This window comes from Phaethon aethereus (assembly GCF_964289735.1).
Source record: "Phaethon aethereus genome assembly, chromosome: 3".
NCBI lineage: Eukaryota > Metazoa > Chordata > Aves > Phaethontiformes > Phaethontidae > Phaethon > Phaethon aethereus.
The window spans coordinates 73,331,192-73,349,892 of NC_138576.1; the positions used below are offsets into that span (position 1 = coordinate 73,331,192).

Consider the following 18,701-nt stretch of genomic DNA (forward strand, 5'->3'; position numbering starts at 1 on the left):
AAATTCTGCTGGAGGATGGAAATAAAGTAAAAGTGAAAACAGCTGAAACAATGTGAAATAAAAATAAATAAAATCCTTTAGCCTGGGGCTAGACAACGTGGTGTGGCAATCTCCCAAAAGCAACACAGCGTTCCATGGCGCTGGAAGGAAGGAGCCCTGCAAAACATCAATGAGACCGTGAAAACTTCTAAGATATAACTGTGTTCCAAAGTCGTAAAGAAAAAAGCATTATAGAACACATACATTGGCCAAGATTTATTCTCTGTGTAAATCCCGTGAAGATAAAGGGTTTGGATCAAACATGGATCCGACTTTTGGATTTTAGGTGCCCTCATAAGGAAGGTTAAGAATTGCAGTGCTTGAGCCTCCATCCCCATACCCTTCTTTCCAACTGAAATACTGTGAGCAGAGTCACAGGTGTAACCGTTTAGGTTACCATCAGATTTAGGTACCAGTAGGCTTTCCTGCCCCCCACACCTACCCTAATGCTCAATAATCCACACTCTTCCATCACCTCCAGTTAAAGGTACCCCTCATCACCCACCCATTTTTCGCCAAGGGAAAGCAAGCAAGCCTATTCCAAGGCGACCTCAGTATCTTCAAGAAGAGCAACAAGCAGCAGCAGGCAGGCAAGTAGGCAGGTCCCCAGAGAGCCATCTCATCTCTTCTGTGATGGCATCTGATCTGGACTCTACCTTCTCTCCTAGCTGACAGCAGCCTCATAGTCCAAGCCTGCCCTTGAAATGTATTAGTGCAGTAAGTCATTGGATCCGCATCCCTCGGGTTCCCTGAACTTGTCCTTGGCTTTTTATTACACTTCTGCAGCTTCTGAGTATAAATACTGCAGCCTGAGCTGGTATGATAGAGTGGGTTGCAGAAGAATGGAAATCTTACAATAAGTAACTCCATACAGTGTATTTACCGAGTAAAGAGTAGTTCCTTTCAAACTCATTCATTTAAACATAGCTGGAGCTTGGGTTTCTTCAACAAACAGTTCATAGTTATTTCCAGTACTGTAGACAGGGCAGTGTTATAAGCATGACCCAGTTTGTGCTCCTTTTGTCCTCTTATCCCAGTTTTCCTCCACATACGCATACTCCTCCCAGTCTTTTACCAACTCTTAGTAAGAAAGAGGGAACCAAGTACTTTCTAATGCTCCTGCCAAGCAGTAGCCCGCAGGTGCTCTGGCAGTTTTCCAGCATTCCTGTAGCGTACGCCAGTATCAGGTCACACCACACACCCACAGCTTGTGCTCTCTTTTGCTGAAAGTTCCTTATGACTGCGCTTCAGGCCCCCTTCTCCTCCCAGCATCCCATCAGAAACAAACCAGAAACTAATGGCTGGATTTGTGCTTACCTGGAGTAAATAAGAGACGGGTGTTTGCTTGGGATCCAGAGGTACCTCGTATCGCACCTCATACTGTTTGGGAATCACGCAGGATTTGGAGACTGCTTTCAGGTTTTTGCTGTCTATTTTTTTGTTAATATTGCTGACTTGAGGCTTGTGCAAGCCTGACAGCTGCAGACATGTTTACGTTGCTCTTACATGCGCAAGCGGACAGCCGAGCTAGACATGAATTGCCTAACGTGGCGCTGACAGTAAGCTAGTCACAGCAGCAAAAAGCTTCAGATATCCATGTTTATGAGAAAGAGGTGGATATTGGACGGTCTTGGCACAGTGGTCTGATGAAGTGCAGGCACAGCACGGCAGCTCAGCGCTTGCACTGACACAGCAAGTGGGACCCTTCTGGGTACACCGCTTTATAGAGCACCGGGGTTCTAATACAGGCTATCCTGAACACATCCGGGAAACAGATGCAGTATTGGCATATAGCGTCCTCTGCAAGGATCACACCACAGGCAGATCAAAGCTACCCAGCCATAGGGTTTTTCCAAATTATTTCTTAGCAAATGGTACTTTACCCCCATGGTAGCACTGCAGCCTCCTGCAGTGTATGAACAGCTGTTACCATCTGAAGCCATAACAAAAGGTTTGGAGCTGCAAGATGACAGAGCAGGCTGCAACCATAGTGACACGAGGCAGAAATCAATGGAATTTATCAGAACAGAGTACCGGTCTTATTCATTTTACTTGTTTCTTCTCAGCATCTATGGAACCTCTGTCGGCACTGAATGATTTGTTTATAACCTTTGCCTTCGCTAGCCTTTTATTGCTTCTCTGCAGTTACAGCAAAAACATTCAGCCTACTTTATAGGAGGAAAAAACCCCACGAATGGCAGTCTCCTAAGACTGATTTATGGAGCAAGGTTTGCTCTAATGGTATTGCATAATTTTTCCATCAGATTTCCTGAAACTCTCCAAAAACTAGGCTCTTGCCAGACTGCCCTGCCTTCCTTGCTGGATTTGATGTTCTCCTCATTTGTCTTTCATCACGCCGAATCCTACAGAAGGAGTGTCTGTTAGAAGCTGCATACCCTGACTGTGGTCTCCTCCTCCGTAATCACATAAGATCTCTAGATGAACAAAGTGCTGGCAACACTAACCTCAGAGGCTAAAAAAATAATCACATTAATTGTAAATGAGAAAAAACTGTCAAGAAAAGAACAAATGAGCAAAACTATCTTCACGTATTGATTAAACTAATTTTTTCCATGACCAAGCTTTAGAAACTGAACACAAATTAGCGGGACATTTTCATCTAGCCACCCAGGTTTTCCTTTGAAGAGAGACACACGCTTTGCTTTAAAACCAGACTATAGGATGAACAATAATAAATAATAGGCCAGCCATTACTGTGGCAATGTTAAAATTACACGTTAAAATGAGTAATGTTAACGGTAATGTTAACATGGTAATGCTAAAAAATGGGTGAAAGCCCCACTGCCTCGTAAAACAAGAATCAATTTTTATCCTACCCTGCAAGAAACATATATACTATAGAAGTTCTCAGTAATCCCTTTACAGGGCAGGACTGTGCGTATGTGGAAATCACCAAAGATAAGCAAAATTGTTGAAAGAGCAGTGTTGTTGCATATGTACACCTTTATCAAGACACTGAAAATTTGATTAAATATCAATAGCAGAAAAAGAAGGAAAAAAAGATTCTAGTCACCAGGAAACTTCGCTTTCCAACGCCTAAACGCAGGCTGCAGGAGAAAGCAAAGCTGCTGTATGTCTCTCAACTTCAGCAACACACTCTACGGCTCCAGAGCTGGGGACTTATATCAGGAAAACTCAGTCTCTGATCAAAAAAATGCTTAAACCCAGGCACTAATCAAAACGCCAGTGACTTCTAGTGTTGCAGCCTGAGAAGGAATATTTAATAGTAAATCAAGCAGCACCTAAATCCAGGCAGTGCCATAAAATCACTCAGACCCCAGTTTTTTGATATTCCCTAGGTCTGTGCTACTGATAAAGCAGCTTTTACTCCCAGATGCTATGCCATACTCACGGGCCTATTTTTGCCTGTCTCCTCTCTAGCCAGCACAGATGCACATAGCCCAAATCAGATGACTGTACAGAAGAGGAACCACTGAAGTGGTTCAGCAGCCTGGGTCACCTATTCCCACACTGCTTTGAGGAACAGGCTGCAGGCCAGAAGGAAAACACACCACTAACTGGATCCTGTGTGTAGCCTGCTAGCTAGAGCCATGCTGACCAAACCAGCTACATACTTGCAACCAAAGAGAAAGCTGGACAACAGCTGGACAACAACAAAATAACGGCTATAACGTGCTCCCCATTGGTAATTTTGCCAATTATATAGGTAATTATAAGTTGTACCAATTCCCCTTTTGCCTGATTTTTTTTCCTATTCTTTCTTTTTATTATTTATTTTATTTACAGATTTATTTGGCATGTACAGCAGCATACTCTGAATGCCTCATGGGTGAAAAAATAGCATACTATCCACAACAGATGGCCAAGGATGCTGAATTCTGTTCAGAGCAGCTCACTGCAGCTCTTTTCAATTGCTCAAAGTACAGCTGTACCCTGCAAAGTGAAGGTGCACTTGTAAACCATACACACTTTGCTTTCTTGCTCTGGTTCCTTTGGCTACATAAGTCCAAGGACTGATTGAGACCTAAATCAAATCCACCTCCTTCCCATTTCAATCCCCTTTGTCAGGATTTCTCCTTAAAACACATAATTATCTTTGTTGTCATCACCTTCTATGATGGAAGAAGACTAGCCCACTGTTTTAATGCAAGTCTTCCGTAATTTGCACAGTGGTTTACTCAGAGACACCTGTAGCAAAGCATTTCACGCAGCCAAACTTAACACATTTCTGACTGCTTTCCTCTCCTCGCCTTCTGTCTTCCGGTCTCTGTAACCAGCCAAAACTGGTCACATACTTATAGGCAGCCTCATCTTGACTGAAACCATCCTTCCCTTCTGGGAGTGAAAACGCTTGCCCAACCACTCAAAATCGTCTCCCACCTCTCATCCCATGTCAAAGTCCTCGCCATTTTCAGCCCTCCAGGGACAGCCTGGCCTATCCCCAGATGGCAGGCAGAAATCCATGCCCATCAAGACAACGAACGCCCTTAACCTCCCACTTCTGAAACTCCTCCGTAGGAGAAGCAGAAGTGGCAGCCACTGTGCTTCAATAGCTTGCCTCTCCTGATCCAACAGAGAGGGGAGGAACTTCTCAAACGCTCTTCCCACAGCACAGCCCTGCCCTGCCACCATCCGGCAGCCAAAGCCAGGGTCTTTCCAACGACGACACTGACTTGGAGATGCGGCCTCCTCCGCTCACTTCAGCAGCAGGAGCAGAAAGCTCCGGGGCTCCGCGCTTTTCCTGCTCCCCTTTTCCCGTTCCCTTTACGCCCCCGGGTGCCTTGCACACGGGCCTGCCGCTTGTCAGCGCTAGCGGAGCTCTGCCCTTGTGGAAACTTGGCTTCACCGGGCCTCGGCTGCAGGCTGCGAAGCTCCTGCCTACGTGCTGGCGGAGTACCGGCCCTACCGCCGTCGAGGGAGAAGGGCGAGGAGAACACCTGCCACCACTGACAGCCACCAACCTCCAAAGGGGAGCGGCCGAAGTAACCGGTCTGCATTACACGCCCTGTTCCTAGACGCGGTTTGCAGCTGACTCCCTTTCCCCTCGCACGTCCACGCAGAAGAGCGGAGTCTCTGAAGTGGTGGGAGGCCGCCTCGCCAGCACCAGTCCTCTCCCCAGGCCCCGGCTGGAGCTGGTGGAGGAAGCCACACTGCGCTCACCTGTGTCTGTGACCAGCTTCCCCAGAGCCACCCGCTTTACACGTGCAGTCGGCTCACGTGCAGCCTGCGGATAACAGCAATGAAGCGGGCGCCGCGATACAGTAAGACGATACTTCGCCAGCTGCTTGTAGAAAGCACAAAGATCGATGGGGAGAACATGGTATGAAGAGAGACTAAAAATAGAGAAGCACATTTCAGTTTTCTTTCCACTGCTTAACATTGCAGGGTAAGGTGATCATGACGGACTACTCCCTATGCTTTCCACAATCAGGGGCCCGCAAACAAGTTAAGTTAAAGTTAAGTTAAAGTTAACAGTATCAAGTTAAATTTTACCTACACAAGAGGAGGGGAATAAAAATATTTTTTTTTCATGTAGCTATTCCTGAGTGACAGACCTTCTATAGTCAACATGACTTCCTCACCTACATTATAGGTGTTAGAAGACTGCTCCATTTACAGATACTAAGGACCGAAGCAGTGACCCCAGTAGGTCCCCTTGGCTTCATCCACATGCATGGAAAGCCACAAGGGGAGTACGTGTCAGCCGAAATTAGCACTGAGGAATTCCTGAGTCCTAACACTATGTCTTGCACCTCTAAAACACGTTTTCTTTGGTTTAGGCTGCCTTTGAACAGTCGTGCCCGTGTAGAACGTGAGCACAGGTGGGGCTGTATACAAAGTCAGAAATTTCTAGGGCACATCAGCTTCAACAATGTAACAATCACCAGGACTTCCAGTTGTCAGACCACAGCTAGTCCCACGAACCAAACTGAGGCATTTGACCTGGAAAACTTCGCCAGTGACAGGTCCCTCAGCACTCCCGAGGCTGTTGCACCGAGTTCATCCATAGGGTCCCTGGGCTAGGACAACAGCCTCGCCACTGTGCGTGGCTGTGAGGTAGCAGCATTCCTTTCTGCAGCTGTGGGTTCCCCCTCACCACTTTAGAACCTGAGCCCCTAAAGCAAGCTCTGCACGCCCTCTCCCCCCTGCCCCAGTGTCAGAGGATGCCCATGTCAGCTGCCAGCGCTGCCACACAGCTCCCTCCTAGGACCGGGGTGGAAGGTGGCACAGGTCCCACAATGACTACTCCACCAGTGTAGGGTTTTATGTCTTTTCTTTTTGCCCATTGCCTTTCTTCTTGTGTTGTCTTTGTCCCATGAGCCATTTTAGAAGGAACACTGCATCTACGAAGCTCTCTGGAGGGTCAAAGCCTGCCACCAGTTGATCCAGTATTCAACTGCCAGCCTGCTGGGATGGACCGCTTTCATGGATTTTACCTTCTTTGATGAAGTGAATTTTTGCTTTAATGAAATGCGGTCAAAGTTCAATAATATTCCCCTGTTCAACTGCAGGAATTTCATGCTAAACTCTCCCATCTTAAAAAGACACCTTGGAATGCAGGCTGTCAATTAAATCAAACTGTAATTTGATACAGATGCACTAAAAGCACTCATCTGCTTGTACAGAGACAAGTTCCCTAAATTGTTCATCATCTGTAAAGACGATATAGGTAAACCACTGGGAATAGCAACTTGCATATAACCCCAGTTAGACACTAAATCATTGAAATTGTAACCCACTGGTTTAAAACCATGTCCCACGTTTATCTTCAGATATCAGCCAGCACCCACTGCTAATCACAGCTACAGGAATTTTTCCCAGAAGCTGGCACTCAAAATCTCTGCTCAGAGGTGCAGAAAGAGTTCAGAGAGCGGGTGGAGATCATGGGATGATAACAAATGCTGTCAGTAGTTTACTGATATTTCATTAAAGAGCTGTGTGAGGCCCCGATCTAACCAACTTCCTAAAGTTAAGGGGAAACACAGAAGAAATAAACTACAGTAATGAGGACAGCCAAATGAAAACATTAAACAGTAATCAGAATGTCAAATAGTTTGAGGCTGCTAGGCAGAAAAAGTGCATGCTCTAAAAGATTTCAAAATCTAAGGCTGCAACTGGGGCTTGACATGATCATTGTCAATCGTGTTCATCATTTAATAACCTAGAGCTTTTTTTAAATGTACAAGCTGAAAATGTTTAATAATCACAAATTTAAAAAAAAATTAATCTCAAAGTTCATCAGGACATGTATAAATTAATTCTCACAACACAACTTAGTTGGTCTGATGATAACCTTATTGAACCATAGTCAAGCAAAGCACAGAGAATTATTAAGGCATATTTAGCCTTTGAATGTGTGAATCACCCAGGAAAGGAGCCCGAGTCTTGTGCTGTAGACCCTTGCCCTATTAAATAAAAACTTTTTCCCAATTTGTAAGGAAAAATGAATGTTAACATTTTCTAAAGGAGATCTTGATATGCTTACAAGTTAAAGGAGACATTCCAGAAGAGAAATGTTCATTTTAAAACACAAGAAAAGAAACTGAAAGAGTCTGTTTTCCAAAGAATGAAAATGCAAACCCAGCATAATGGAGAAAATCTGCATACAACCTAAACACACATTTATCTTAACTTTAGTAACCACATCATTCCCAGAAACTTATGGTTTTATTATTAATATATGAACTTAAGCCATATGAATAATGGTTTTTATTATTAATATATGAACAGCAATGAAATGGAAGTGTATCGTAGTGGGTGGCTTGCAAGTGAAAACTTTTTAAAGTGTCTTATTTGCAAAATGAAACCATAAAAAATAGCAGCTACCTCCACACCTTAATCCGTGGGAGTGGTAAGAGCAGGAGAGAGAGGCAGGCTGGTATGTGGTTTGTTAAACCTTCAGGTTTAAAGATTATGGATTACTAGAAAAACACTGTTCACTAACAAGTAATATTTAGTAACAATGATAAAACAAATTTCAAAGTAGTCAAATATTTCCATGGATGAAACTGGAAATGGCCATAATAAGCAAATAAAACTCCGGAAACTGCAGTCTGGCCGGAAATGCATGAATTTGTTTGGCTTTAAGATATCACTTCCAAATTCTAAAATTTCTTTACAGAGATCCCAATCATTCTGCAAAAAAAAAGGTATCATCTTTGTGAGACATTTACACATTTGCCAAAAATTTCACAGCATAAGCTGCACTTCTTAGCTCTCAGACCTGTTCCTCCCAGTTTTGCTGTCCACCCTGTATAAACCTGCTTTCCCAGAGCTGCTCTGTAACGCTCCTCATCCGCTGCCAGGGAGCAACAGCAAGCCGGAGGGCAGAGGTGAACAGATCTCTCTTTCGTTACTTCCCAAATTCCAGAAGGGATCTATAAATCTCATGGACCAAGGGCACCGCCGCCGCCCAGTCACAGGAGCGAAGTTTCACTCCAGGAGCCCGCTGCCCACCACCAGCACCCTTAAGTCGCGCGCTCGGTATTGCACTGTGTCTTCCCCTTGCCTCCCCCCTCCCAAAAGAATAAAGCTTTCCGGAACAGAAGATTAACTTTTACCCTTTTATCTGCGCTCATTCGCGTTTAGAAAGCCGGTAGGAGGTTGCAAACAGCATGGCCGAGCCATCTGCGCCCTGCTGCAAGAAAAGAGGGGACAAGAGCAGTGGCAGCCGGGCTCTTTGGCAATTCTGCAGCTCCCTGGGAGAGCAGCAGCCGTTCCCGCCGCTTGTCTCCCACCCAGAGCTCAAGAAAGGCTCACTGTACGCTTATAGACAGCTCATTTGTTACCGCAGTATAACTCACTATTTTGTGCTGTCCAAACACAGCTGACCTTGACACAAACACGAAGTTATGGCTATGTATTTGTGCTGCCTCAATGTATGTGGTCCCAGCCGTGCGCTGAAGCTCAGCGATCACCTGGCAAAGGCGGTCCCTGTCCCAACAAGTTTCTACAATCTAGCTGTAAGATAAGAACTGGATGCAAAGTAGAGGTAGGGGAAACACAAGGCAGCAATGACATTTTATTCAGCGTCTTTCAAATACTCAGGAACGTGCTGAATGAAAGACATTTATGAATGTTACCAGCAGAAATAAGACCGAGTTGTGATGATGCAGATAAGGAAAAAACACACATCAGTGTATTTAACCCTGGCTTTGCGTATTCCCTATGGAGTTAGTTTACAAGCAGCTCCCTGTTTATGCCTCAACATAAGCAGTTGCCTTTACCACATCAGTGGCTTGTTAGGTTACTTCTGGTTGTTCACAGCACAACATATTCCTACTGTGCAGCTATAAAACATCTTTTTTCTAAAGCCCAGAATCCTTTTCATATGCCCAGAAAAACAAGGTTTGGGTTTTGTTTCTGCTTTTGTTTTGGTTTCATTTAAGGGTACAGATGATGAGAAGCTTAAAGCATACAAAGCTGGCAAAATACTTTTGTTCAAGATCTTGGAGTTTCAGAAATAACCTGGTCTAAAGCTATTTAAGACACAAACACAAACAACAGTTTGTGTGTACTTCCATCACTTTAGGTTGCTTTAGGATGTTTAATATGGCTCACATCCAGGAAGCAAGCAGTCTGCAGGGAAAACTGAATAGTCCTACTGCCTCGGAAGGAAGAAGTCTCATTTACTTCAGGTATTTCTTTAAGGGTAGCCAGACCAGCTGTTTATACCTGTTCAGTAACATACCTCCAGTAAGTGGTGTTGCTAGGTAGCTTACCTCTCAACAGCCTCCAGTGTGGATTATGGTTCTGATTTTTAAACAGCAACTTCAGAAACAAAACAAAACATTAACAGCTTCAATACAGCTGCTTCCAAATTTATTACAGATTTTTAAAGTGGAACATTTTTCTGCTCCAAATTATGCTGGTGTAACTCTGTTTAAACCCCATGGACTTCAAGAAGGCCTCTTAGAGACGTACTGAGATCCTCAAGCACAATTTCATTTCAGCTATCATATCTCAATAGCACTGGAGAAAACTTTCCTTGCTTTTAACCCATACTTTCCCTGAGGAGGTCAATCAGAATTTGACACAGCTCTTCATGGATGAAAAAAAAAAAACCAGTGAGAAAGTTCGTCAGCTCAAAAGTATAGTAAATATTAATCACAGTTAAACTTACCACTGTCATGAATATAATATTTGTTTTGCAGGTAATTTAAATTGTTCATGCAAATTTTCTAAAAGCATAAGGATCAATCCCTAGTCAGGTTAGCACACATGCTGTTCTTTCTGCTTTTAACTGCTTTTTAATGTCATAGCAAGACGAATTTCAAAGAAGGAAGAATCTCACACTGAGTATCACTGTTTTACTTTAAATCTAAACTAAATGTGTTTTCTCTCTGCATGGGGCAGTCTCTGCAGCTGGCCTCAGAGAGGAGAGCCTGTTTCTAAATCATCACTCTGTTCATAAGGAAATCAAAAGTAAACTGTCTAAAAATCACACACATCACCTGTATTCTCTCTTTTGTGTTGAAGATTTAAGACAAATAAATGAAGTATGTCAGTAATCTTTGTCAGACAGACTAGACTTGCAAACCTGCAGTGCCTATACATGAAGCTGAGGTATTGCTCCATAGCTTTACAGCCACTGATATGGTATGCTAGCTTCTGGCCTTAATGCACTGAAAAAAACCACTAATTGTGAGACCACACATCACCGCTCCCTATACTGAGTGAAATAAAAGTGATGAAAAACCTCAGGAGAGTGCCTTCATTACAGTCTGATGATTACAGCAGTGCCATAAAATTCAGGATGCTTATACAGGAGGGACTGGTACATCATTTCACACCACAGTTACCTTCTCAATATCGTTCAACAAACTTTCCATTGAAGCACTCCATGGAATTTCTCACCTACAAAATGCTCACAAGGGGCCAGTCTGCTAATCAAACCATTTCTTTTGGTGGGTGCCAGAAGTCTGTACTGCGAAACAGAGGTACTCTTCCAGAGTAACATCTTCACAGGCAACTTAAGTCAGCAATCTAAAGGTACTTCCCTCAGGCATGTAGGTTAGCATCCATAGAAAAAGAGATGGCAAATAGAAGTATAATGTGGGAACAAACATTCTGGGATGCCTTGGCTATATTGGGATTCCCACCTTTTGAACCTAGGAGGAATTAACTTTCTCAGAGTTACGCTATCTGAAAAGCCAGTGCACAAGCAGCTATGCTTTTACTAGCATGCCATAAGAAGTGACAACGTGCACTTGCAGTCTTCAGAGTTGTCTTTTTACCTCATTGTCTAAAACTTAGAAAGAGACATCCTCTAACCATAACACCAGGAGGCAGGAAACGGGGAACAATAAAACTCCGATAGTGTCTTCCTCTCAGAAGGGCTTCCCTTAATCACTGGTGCCACAACACGTATCTACTGCAAATGTCCAACATTTCCCCTTACGAGGCTTCCCCGCGCAACCCCCCAAGAGGTAAATAACTTTGACAGACTTGCTCACCTTGGATGAAGCTTTCCATGCCAGAAACCTGCCTCCTTGCTGAGTTGTTCTACAAGATATCAGCTAAAGCATTCCCCCAGGCCTTTTTGAGAAAGAACGCCCTTTTTTTCCTTTGCTCATGTTGAAAAATTTTGGTGACCTTTCCCCCTGAGAAGACAAGCACCCCCGGGCTGACTAGCAGGGACATGAACCATACCCTCACATCTCAAGGAGAGGCAGTAGCAGACTAGAGCATAATGGAGACTTTGTTTCCGAGAGTATGCCTTTTGCTATCTTCGTCCAAATCACCACAGATTTGACCATTTGTGGGGGTGGAGGGGAGGGAAGGGGAAGAAACCCCTCCAATTCGCATATCCCCAACAGGAACTTTTAGCAATGGTCCTTGCATGTTTCAGCTCAGGCTTCACAAGGTCTTAACCCACAACTGGCATTCTCAGATGCTGGCAGTCACATCTGGCTCAAATCTGCTCCTCTGAAGCAAGAGCAGGGAAAAGATTGTTCCTGTGTCTCAGTGACCCTTTGCAAACTTTATGCAATGTGGAGAAGCGTGCTGTGCAGTTCCAGGGCAGAGGAGACACAAAGGAGTCCTATGGAAAGATGGGAAGGAGAAAACAGGCACAAAGCTTGATGGACACTAGAAGATGGAGACAATGTTAGCAGACCTTAAGAGGGCAGAAAAATTAGGAATGGGTGATGAAATGAATGTGTCAGAAGAAAAGAAAGCTGAGGTATAGCGGGAGAGCTAGAGCAGACCTTGCAAAAAGGCTGTGACAAGTTATTTGAGAAGAGTGTCTTCAGACCCACCAAGAGAACTATGGAGAGAGCTCTGGAGTCAGCAAACGCTATGAACATGGGAAAGAGAGACTAAAAAGTGATAAATCACACGAGAAAATGACACAATATGGACTGGCAGTGGGTAAGGACAGGATTTACTGAGAGAAGACTTAGGATGGATGGGCAAGCAGACCATAGGCAGAAGACTGTGTAGAGGAGAATGGGACTTTCTCAGTAAAAAGAGGGGGGGAGGGACAAAAGATCTGGAGAGGAGACAGGAGAGAGACTTCAACTAGCCCAGTAGGGATGGTTTAAAAAAATGTCACATTTGGAGTGAAAAGGTAGAGGAACCCATTCACACAAAAGAAGTCTCACAGATTTCAAATGGAGTTCAAGATTCCTGAAGCTCAGCTTCCGTTGGCATCAAACATTTGTGAAATGCACCAACAATACATGCTTCATTCCCCTCTAGTTACTGTATACATGCCAACGACTTTTTACTGATATTATTTTACTGATAGGAGTTCTTAGATCAAATGGTTACAGTTCATGCACTGGATCTAGATGGTCTCAACAGGCCGATATCACTGTGAGAGTGTATTTAATGTAACATGACAGAAGCATGTATTATAACAATGTATTTGCATTATTCCTTCATTTTACAAAGGTAAAAACACAGATGTGGATGTCTTGTTCTACGGTTACAAGCATTTGTACAAATTATGTGTATGGGCTTCGGACTCCTATGAACTGCAAGAGAAAAACACATTTTTATTATAAACTGTGGGACAACACTGTACTCAGGAAAAAAAAAGTTACTTCAGTAAGTGACTCTGATGTTTATGCCTGTTCTAACTAAATTACTACTTGAAAAAGTCAGGCTAGGTCCTGAAGAGAAGGTCTACAGGTTCTGCCCTGGCCAGTACACCTGTCAGCATGACACAAGCAGGAAGCAGAGGTATCCGATTTCTCATGACAAACTTGCCCAAAACATGCTTCAAGCTGTACTAATTCAAAATTTTAATTATACTTAACAGATCATCTGATAAAACATACCAAATAATGGAAAAGTTTGCTCTATCTTTGTTGCAATGCTTGCCTGTGCAAGAATCACAGCAGCATGCCTCAAAACAATTATAATTCAACTGTTCTTCCAGGTCACAGGCAAAATGGCTGTACTGGCTAGAAAAGCAGTTGTTTTGAAAGCATATCCTGGGGCAAAAGGAGATAAATAGTGCCTGTATACCCTCCTCTCACTCACCCTAAGCCCATGAAATACTTTGTACCAGCAATTTAAAAGAAAGCGGGACAACCTCAGCACGTCTCCAGTATCCGTTAAAGATCACAGTAGCTATGTCCTATGAAGTCCATTTCTACATCTGTCTAGCATTTTGGCGCTATTAAGAGCAAAGACCATGAGATTCTCAAAAGCCAATAGATGTTATGCCTTTTTAGTTTATTTTTATTTATTTACTTATTAATGAGCTGTTATTGTTGTTAGTATTAAGTCAATAAAGGCATCAAAAAGGATGAAATTCTGTTTTCCCCCATTCATTCCACAGTCTTTATGTCAAGCATGATAACTCTACATGTTCTAAGGATAACATAGGCTGAAAGGACACTGACCAAAATACTATGCCAGGCTAACTCTTAATGAGCTGACTTTGGATAAGATTAATAGTACCAGGATCCTACATACAATTTCACACCATCCCTGTTAATGAGTCATTTGTGTACAGCTGTGTATGTTCTTTACATTTGTGTACTGCTAATCCTGGAAACCACTTCCAGGCACATGAAGGACAAGAAGGTGATCAAGAATAGTCAGCATGGATTCACCAAGGGGAAGCTGACCACCCTGATAAGCTTCTGTGTGATGAAATGACTGGCTTTGTAGATAAGTGGAGAGCAGTGGGTATTTTCTACCTTGACTTCACAGAATCACGGAATCATTAAGGTTGGAAAAGACCTTTAAGATCATCAAGTCCAACCATCAACCCAACACCACCATGCCCACTAAACCATGTCCCAAAGTGCCACGTCTACATGTTTTTTGAACACTTCCAGTGGTGGTGACTCCATCACCTCCCTGGGCAGCCTCTTCCAAAGAAAGGAAAGCCTTCCGACACTGTCTCCCATAAGATCCTCACAGACAAGCTAATGAAGTATGGGTTGGATAAGTAGATAGTGAGGTTGACTGAAAATCAGCTGAACGGACAGGCCCTGAGGGTGGTGATCAAAGGCACAAAAATCCAGCTGGAGGCCAGTAACTAGCTGCATATCCCAGGGGTTATTACTGGGTCCAGACCTGTTTAACATACTCATTAGTGATCTGGGTGACAGAAAGAATGTAGATTTATTAAAAAATAAAACAAAACAAAAAAACCCAACACCTCCCCTTCCCCAAACATTAAAAAAACCAAACAAACTCTGCCACCCCAAAAGCTTGACTGTGCATCACAGGCAAACATGGTTTGCTTTACACCAGAAACTTAGAGAGTGGATTCATGGACATGAGTTTTGACACCCTCCCAGTTCTAGCGTGGTTTCAAAGTGCTGGAAACAACAATGAGAACGTGGTCTTTTTAAGTATGTTTCCAGTGTCTACAGAGAAGGTAGCATCAGCAAATCCCCACTACCAGGGAACAAAAACCAATAGACTAGATCTGTGCCAATGGTTCTCAGCTGAGGTTAGCAGGCAATTAAAATAGTACCTATTCATTTCTCCCTTTTTGTTCTTATACCATCCTCAGTCTGACATCTCTTCAGCTTTTAGTTCTTTGTAGCTGGGTTGCCCTAGTTCTCCTCCTCCCTCCCCCCCCCTGCAAAAAAAAAAAAAAACACCCACCCCAAAAAAAACCCCAAAAAACCTCCTTACTATTTTTAGTCTGTGTACATAAGCTGCTGTATTGCAGTCAGCTGCAGAACTCACTGGAGAGCTCCAGTTCCAACCAATTCATACTCCCTTCAACTTTCCGCTTCCTGGGTTTTCTCGCATTTCCTCATATTGTTTTCCCTCCAGTGATTTTCTCTCTCCACTTAGCACTGGTTCATTTGCTTATGCTTTCTTCCACCAGCTCCCACCTTCAGGTATCTCTTCAGTTCCCACACACTTCTTGGGCAGCAGCTGTCCTTTGACCTTTCCCCAGCTCCCCTTTTCCCATTCTCATCCCATTTCCTAACCATCTACTAAAACCCAACCCAAGTTTATCTGGAAAATAAGATAGATCAAGCTGCTTCCCTTCATCTTAGTTTGGCTCAGCACCAGTCATCTGGCTGCCAAACTAAATGGCCTGAAGTCATAGAGGCCCAGATAATCAAATCCTACAAGGCTACAGCACTCCTACAGATGTCTGTGGAGTCTTCTCATCCTTCTCACAACCCCCGCCCTTGGTTAGGTAAATCACTGCAGCATCGCTAAGGTAACTTGGGGAGAAAGGAATCCTGAGAAACACAGAAAACAGGCTCCTCTGTAACATCCCTCCAGTCCCACCTCCCTCCCCTGAAACCAAGCGAAGAACATGCTGCACAGGCTGAGGTAGATGGTTCCCCGCTGTCCTCACCATCTGGGAAGGAACTCCTTTGAAGCCCTTGGATCCTCAACACCTGCCTAAGAAAAGCCCCACTGCCAACCACTCCGTCTCTCAAATAGGCTGTCTACTGCCACACAAAGCTTTCAAGATTCATTGTTTATTAACTGCTGCAGGAAATGCGCTTGGGCATTTCACAGGTAAGTTCCTCCAGTTCTTTCATAACTTCAAGAGCATTTGCCCCATGTGATACGGTGACTACGCACAGAAGCTGGCAGATGACAACCTTAAACACACAAAAATGAAACTTAGGCAACACTTGAATATAGTGAAACAGAACCAGCTACAGAAACCAATGAAGTCTTGCAGAAAAAGCCTTCTTTGTGAGAACTTTGAGGGGTGTGGGGGTGTGTGTGTATTCAATCATGACACGCGTTTGTGTTATCAAAGCCTTAAAGTTTTTCCCTCCTCATTGCTTGGGGGACCAAGTGGGTTGGAACTGCAGGTGGGGAGAGTGTCTCCAGCTGACTTATTTCCTTTGCAGATGACCTCATACAGCTACCTAAAGCTATACATTCTATAAACAGCGCATTAAACACGTGCCTCACAAGGAATCCTTCTTTGTGGGTAGTCATACACACATAGGTTAAGTACGTAGACTACAAACGATAACCAAGGGACTTGTCATCTTCAAAAACACAAAAGAATATGACTGATGGCACAGTTACAAGTACATGGAGTGAGCAGAACAATCCACAGACAGACTTATCCATATTTTCCCCTGTACTAGAAAGGGGAAATGAAAGATACTGTTCATCTGGGGATTGGACAAAAACTTCACTGCTGCTAATAAATGCTACACCCATTTATTAGCACCACCCACTCAGAATTAGTATTAAAGAAAACATAATCCCTTCATATAACAGCCAAACAATAGGGTTTTCCAGCAAACACACATGCCATATTCAATACTACAGGCCAAGGAAATGGAATGAACAGACTGCAGCTGTGAGCTGCATGAAAGGGAAAGAGAAAAAGGCAGAAAAAGAACTTGCAGGACTAGGATTTGGGGGGGGAAAACCCAATAAGTGAGACCCTTCAGATAAAGCATTTAAGGGAGCAAACAAGCGGTCTGCTGTTTGCTTCTTGCTATACATTCTAGGAAACAGAGCACTGTACATTTTATCGTAAATAAAATTTACTGCAAAGACTTTACCACTCTTTGTTCACTACTGCTGTAAACTGTAGAATGTTTTCTTCTGTTATTTCTTCATGAACATGTAGTAACAGCTTAGATTTATCAAATCAAATAAAAACTAGAAACACACAATAACAATGATGTTACACTAATTTATGAAGACCAGCAAATGCCAGCTCCATTGTCAGGTCCATCTGTCCTGCTGTGAAATCAAACAATGTAAAAAATAGCATTATTGAACAGTTAACGCCATCCTAACCAAGACTCCTACCTTGACAATGCTTTTTAGATCCTGCACGTACATCCTCTCGGTCTCCAGAATTTCTTGGACGACTCTGTCTACATAGAGGAGCTTGGGACTGGTGGGCTCTGTGACCAGGGACATTGCACAGTTTTTGATTGCTCCTTTTGGTTCTGCTTTCCGTGGCGTGCTTAGCCTTTTTTCAAGGCTTTCCTCAAGATCCTCTTGCTCTGCAGGGGAGCTTTTGCGTGGCTTGTTGCTGGAAAATCGTCTGGCTGGGACCAGTTCTAACTTGATGGCACCCGATTCTTTATCCTGGTTGAACAAGCCCAAGTGGCTGTTTGAAACCAAGGTCATTCTGCTTCCAAAGGAGCAGTGGCTGTCTCTGGAGGAAGCAGAGGAGGAAGTGGAGCTGAAGCTGATGGGGCGATCACTGTCTGACAGGTCCATGGTTTTTTTTTCACAGTAGCGGAAAGGTCTGCTCTCCTTGTGCAAATCTTCCCCCCTTGTCTTGGAGTCAAGGGCCTCTGTCACAGCTGGTAAAACATCAAGAGGCAAGTGGAAGTCATCTAAAAAAATAAACAGAAGAAGTGGGTTTACTGTTGCTGCTCCACATAACGCAAAAGTTGACAACAGATACTTTTAAAGCTTTTTGCACACAAAACTGCCACAACTCTATTTTAACTAAAAGACAACCAGAACAACGCAATTTGGGGGTCACTGTGGCTCCAATGCTCTTTAGGTGGTGTGGATCCTCCCACTGGGGCCTACTACACAGGCACCGCATACCTCCTGCTCACATACATGCCTCTGGCATGTCCTTCTTGTGCCTGTGCGTTGGGCTTGCCGCTAGCACATGCTCTGCCCAGGCTCAGTGCAGGAGAGAAATAAGACCCAAAGATTTTCCCTAAGGTTAAAAAAACAAAACAAAAAACAAACCTCTGTCGGGAGCAGTCCCTGCTATCTCCAAGCTGAGCAGTGACCCTGGCTTGGAGGCTTTGGAAAACTCAAGAATCACGCAGCAACACCAGACAGTATCTTTCATGTTGAAAACTATAAGGCCAACGCAGTCAAACAAAAACTAAAAGCAGTTATCAACTACCAGCTCTGTGGCTAGTACAAAAACACTAAAACCAGAATGACTTCCCAATGAAAATAATGTAGCTTCTGAAAAAAAGCGTTCCCACAGGAAAGAGTACTGCCAAATAATTCAGTTTTCTACTGGGGAAATAAGTCATTCTAAAACTGTGCAGCTCAAGCCAGAATATTACCCCCTGTTGAACTGACCCAAAGCTGTTTTCCAAATCAATGCAACAACAAAATAAAATGGCTGTCTTCCTGTCGGCATATCAATTCTACTTTCTTTTATTGCCCAAATGCCCTGCAGGATTGTCCTCAATGCAATGCAGATTTCTCTCTGGCCGAGTTGTGTGTGATGCACCATCAGAATCTGCATAAGCAGCTGCAGGTAAATTCAATAC

The 18,701-nt window shown here is 43.7% G+C and overlaps 1 protein-coding gene across 2 annotated transcripts in view; it reads right to left on the reverse strand.

Annotated features, from left to right (window-relative positions):
- PLEKHG1 (pleckstrin homology and RhoGEF domain containing G1) overlaps positions 1-17,685 on the reverse strand; it is a gene marked incomplete at its 3' end in the record, with an annotated part of 47,395 nt that extends 29,710 nt beyond the window's left edge. For both annotated transcript variants that reach the window (XM_081997621.1, XM_081997620.1), the window contains exon 1: positions 17,251-17,685. In XM_081997621.1, the coding sequence (XP_081853747.1) occupies positions 17,251-17,670 (420 nt within the window). In that variant the 5' untranslated portion in view covers positions 17,671-17,685. The remainder of the gene's footprint in view (positions 1-17,250) is intronic.
- Between the last annotated feature and the right edge of the window lie 1,016 nt (positions 17,686-18,701).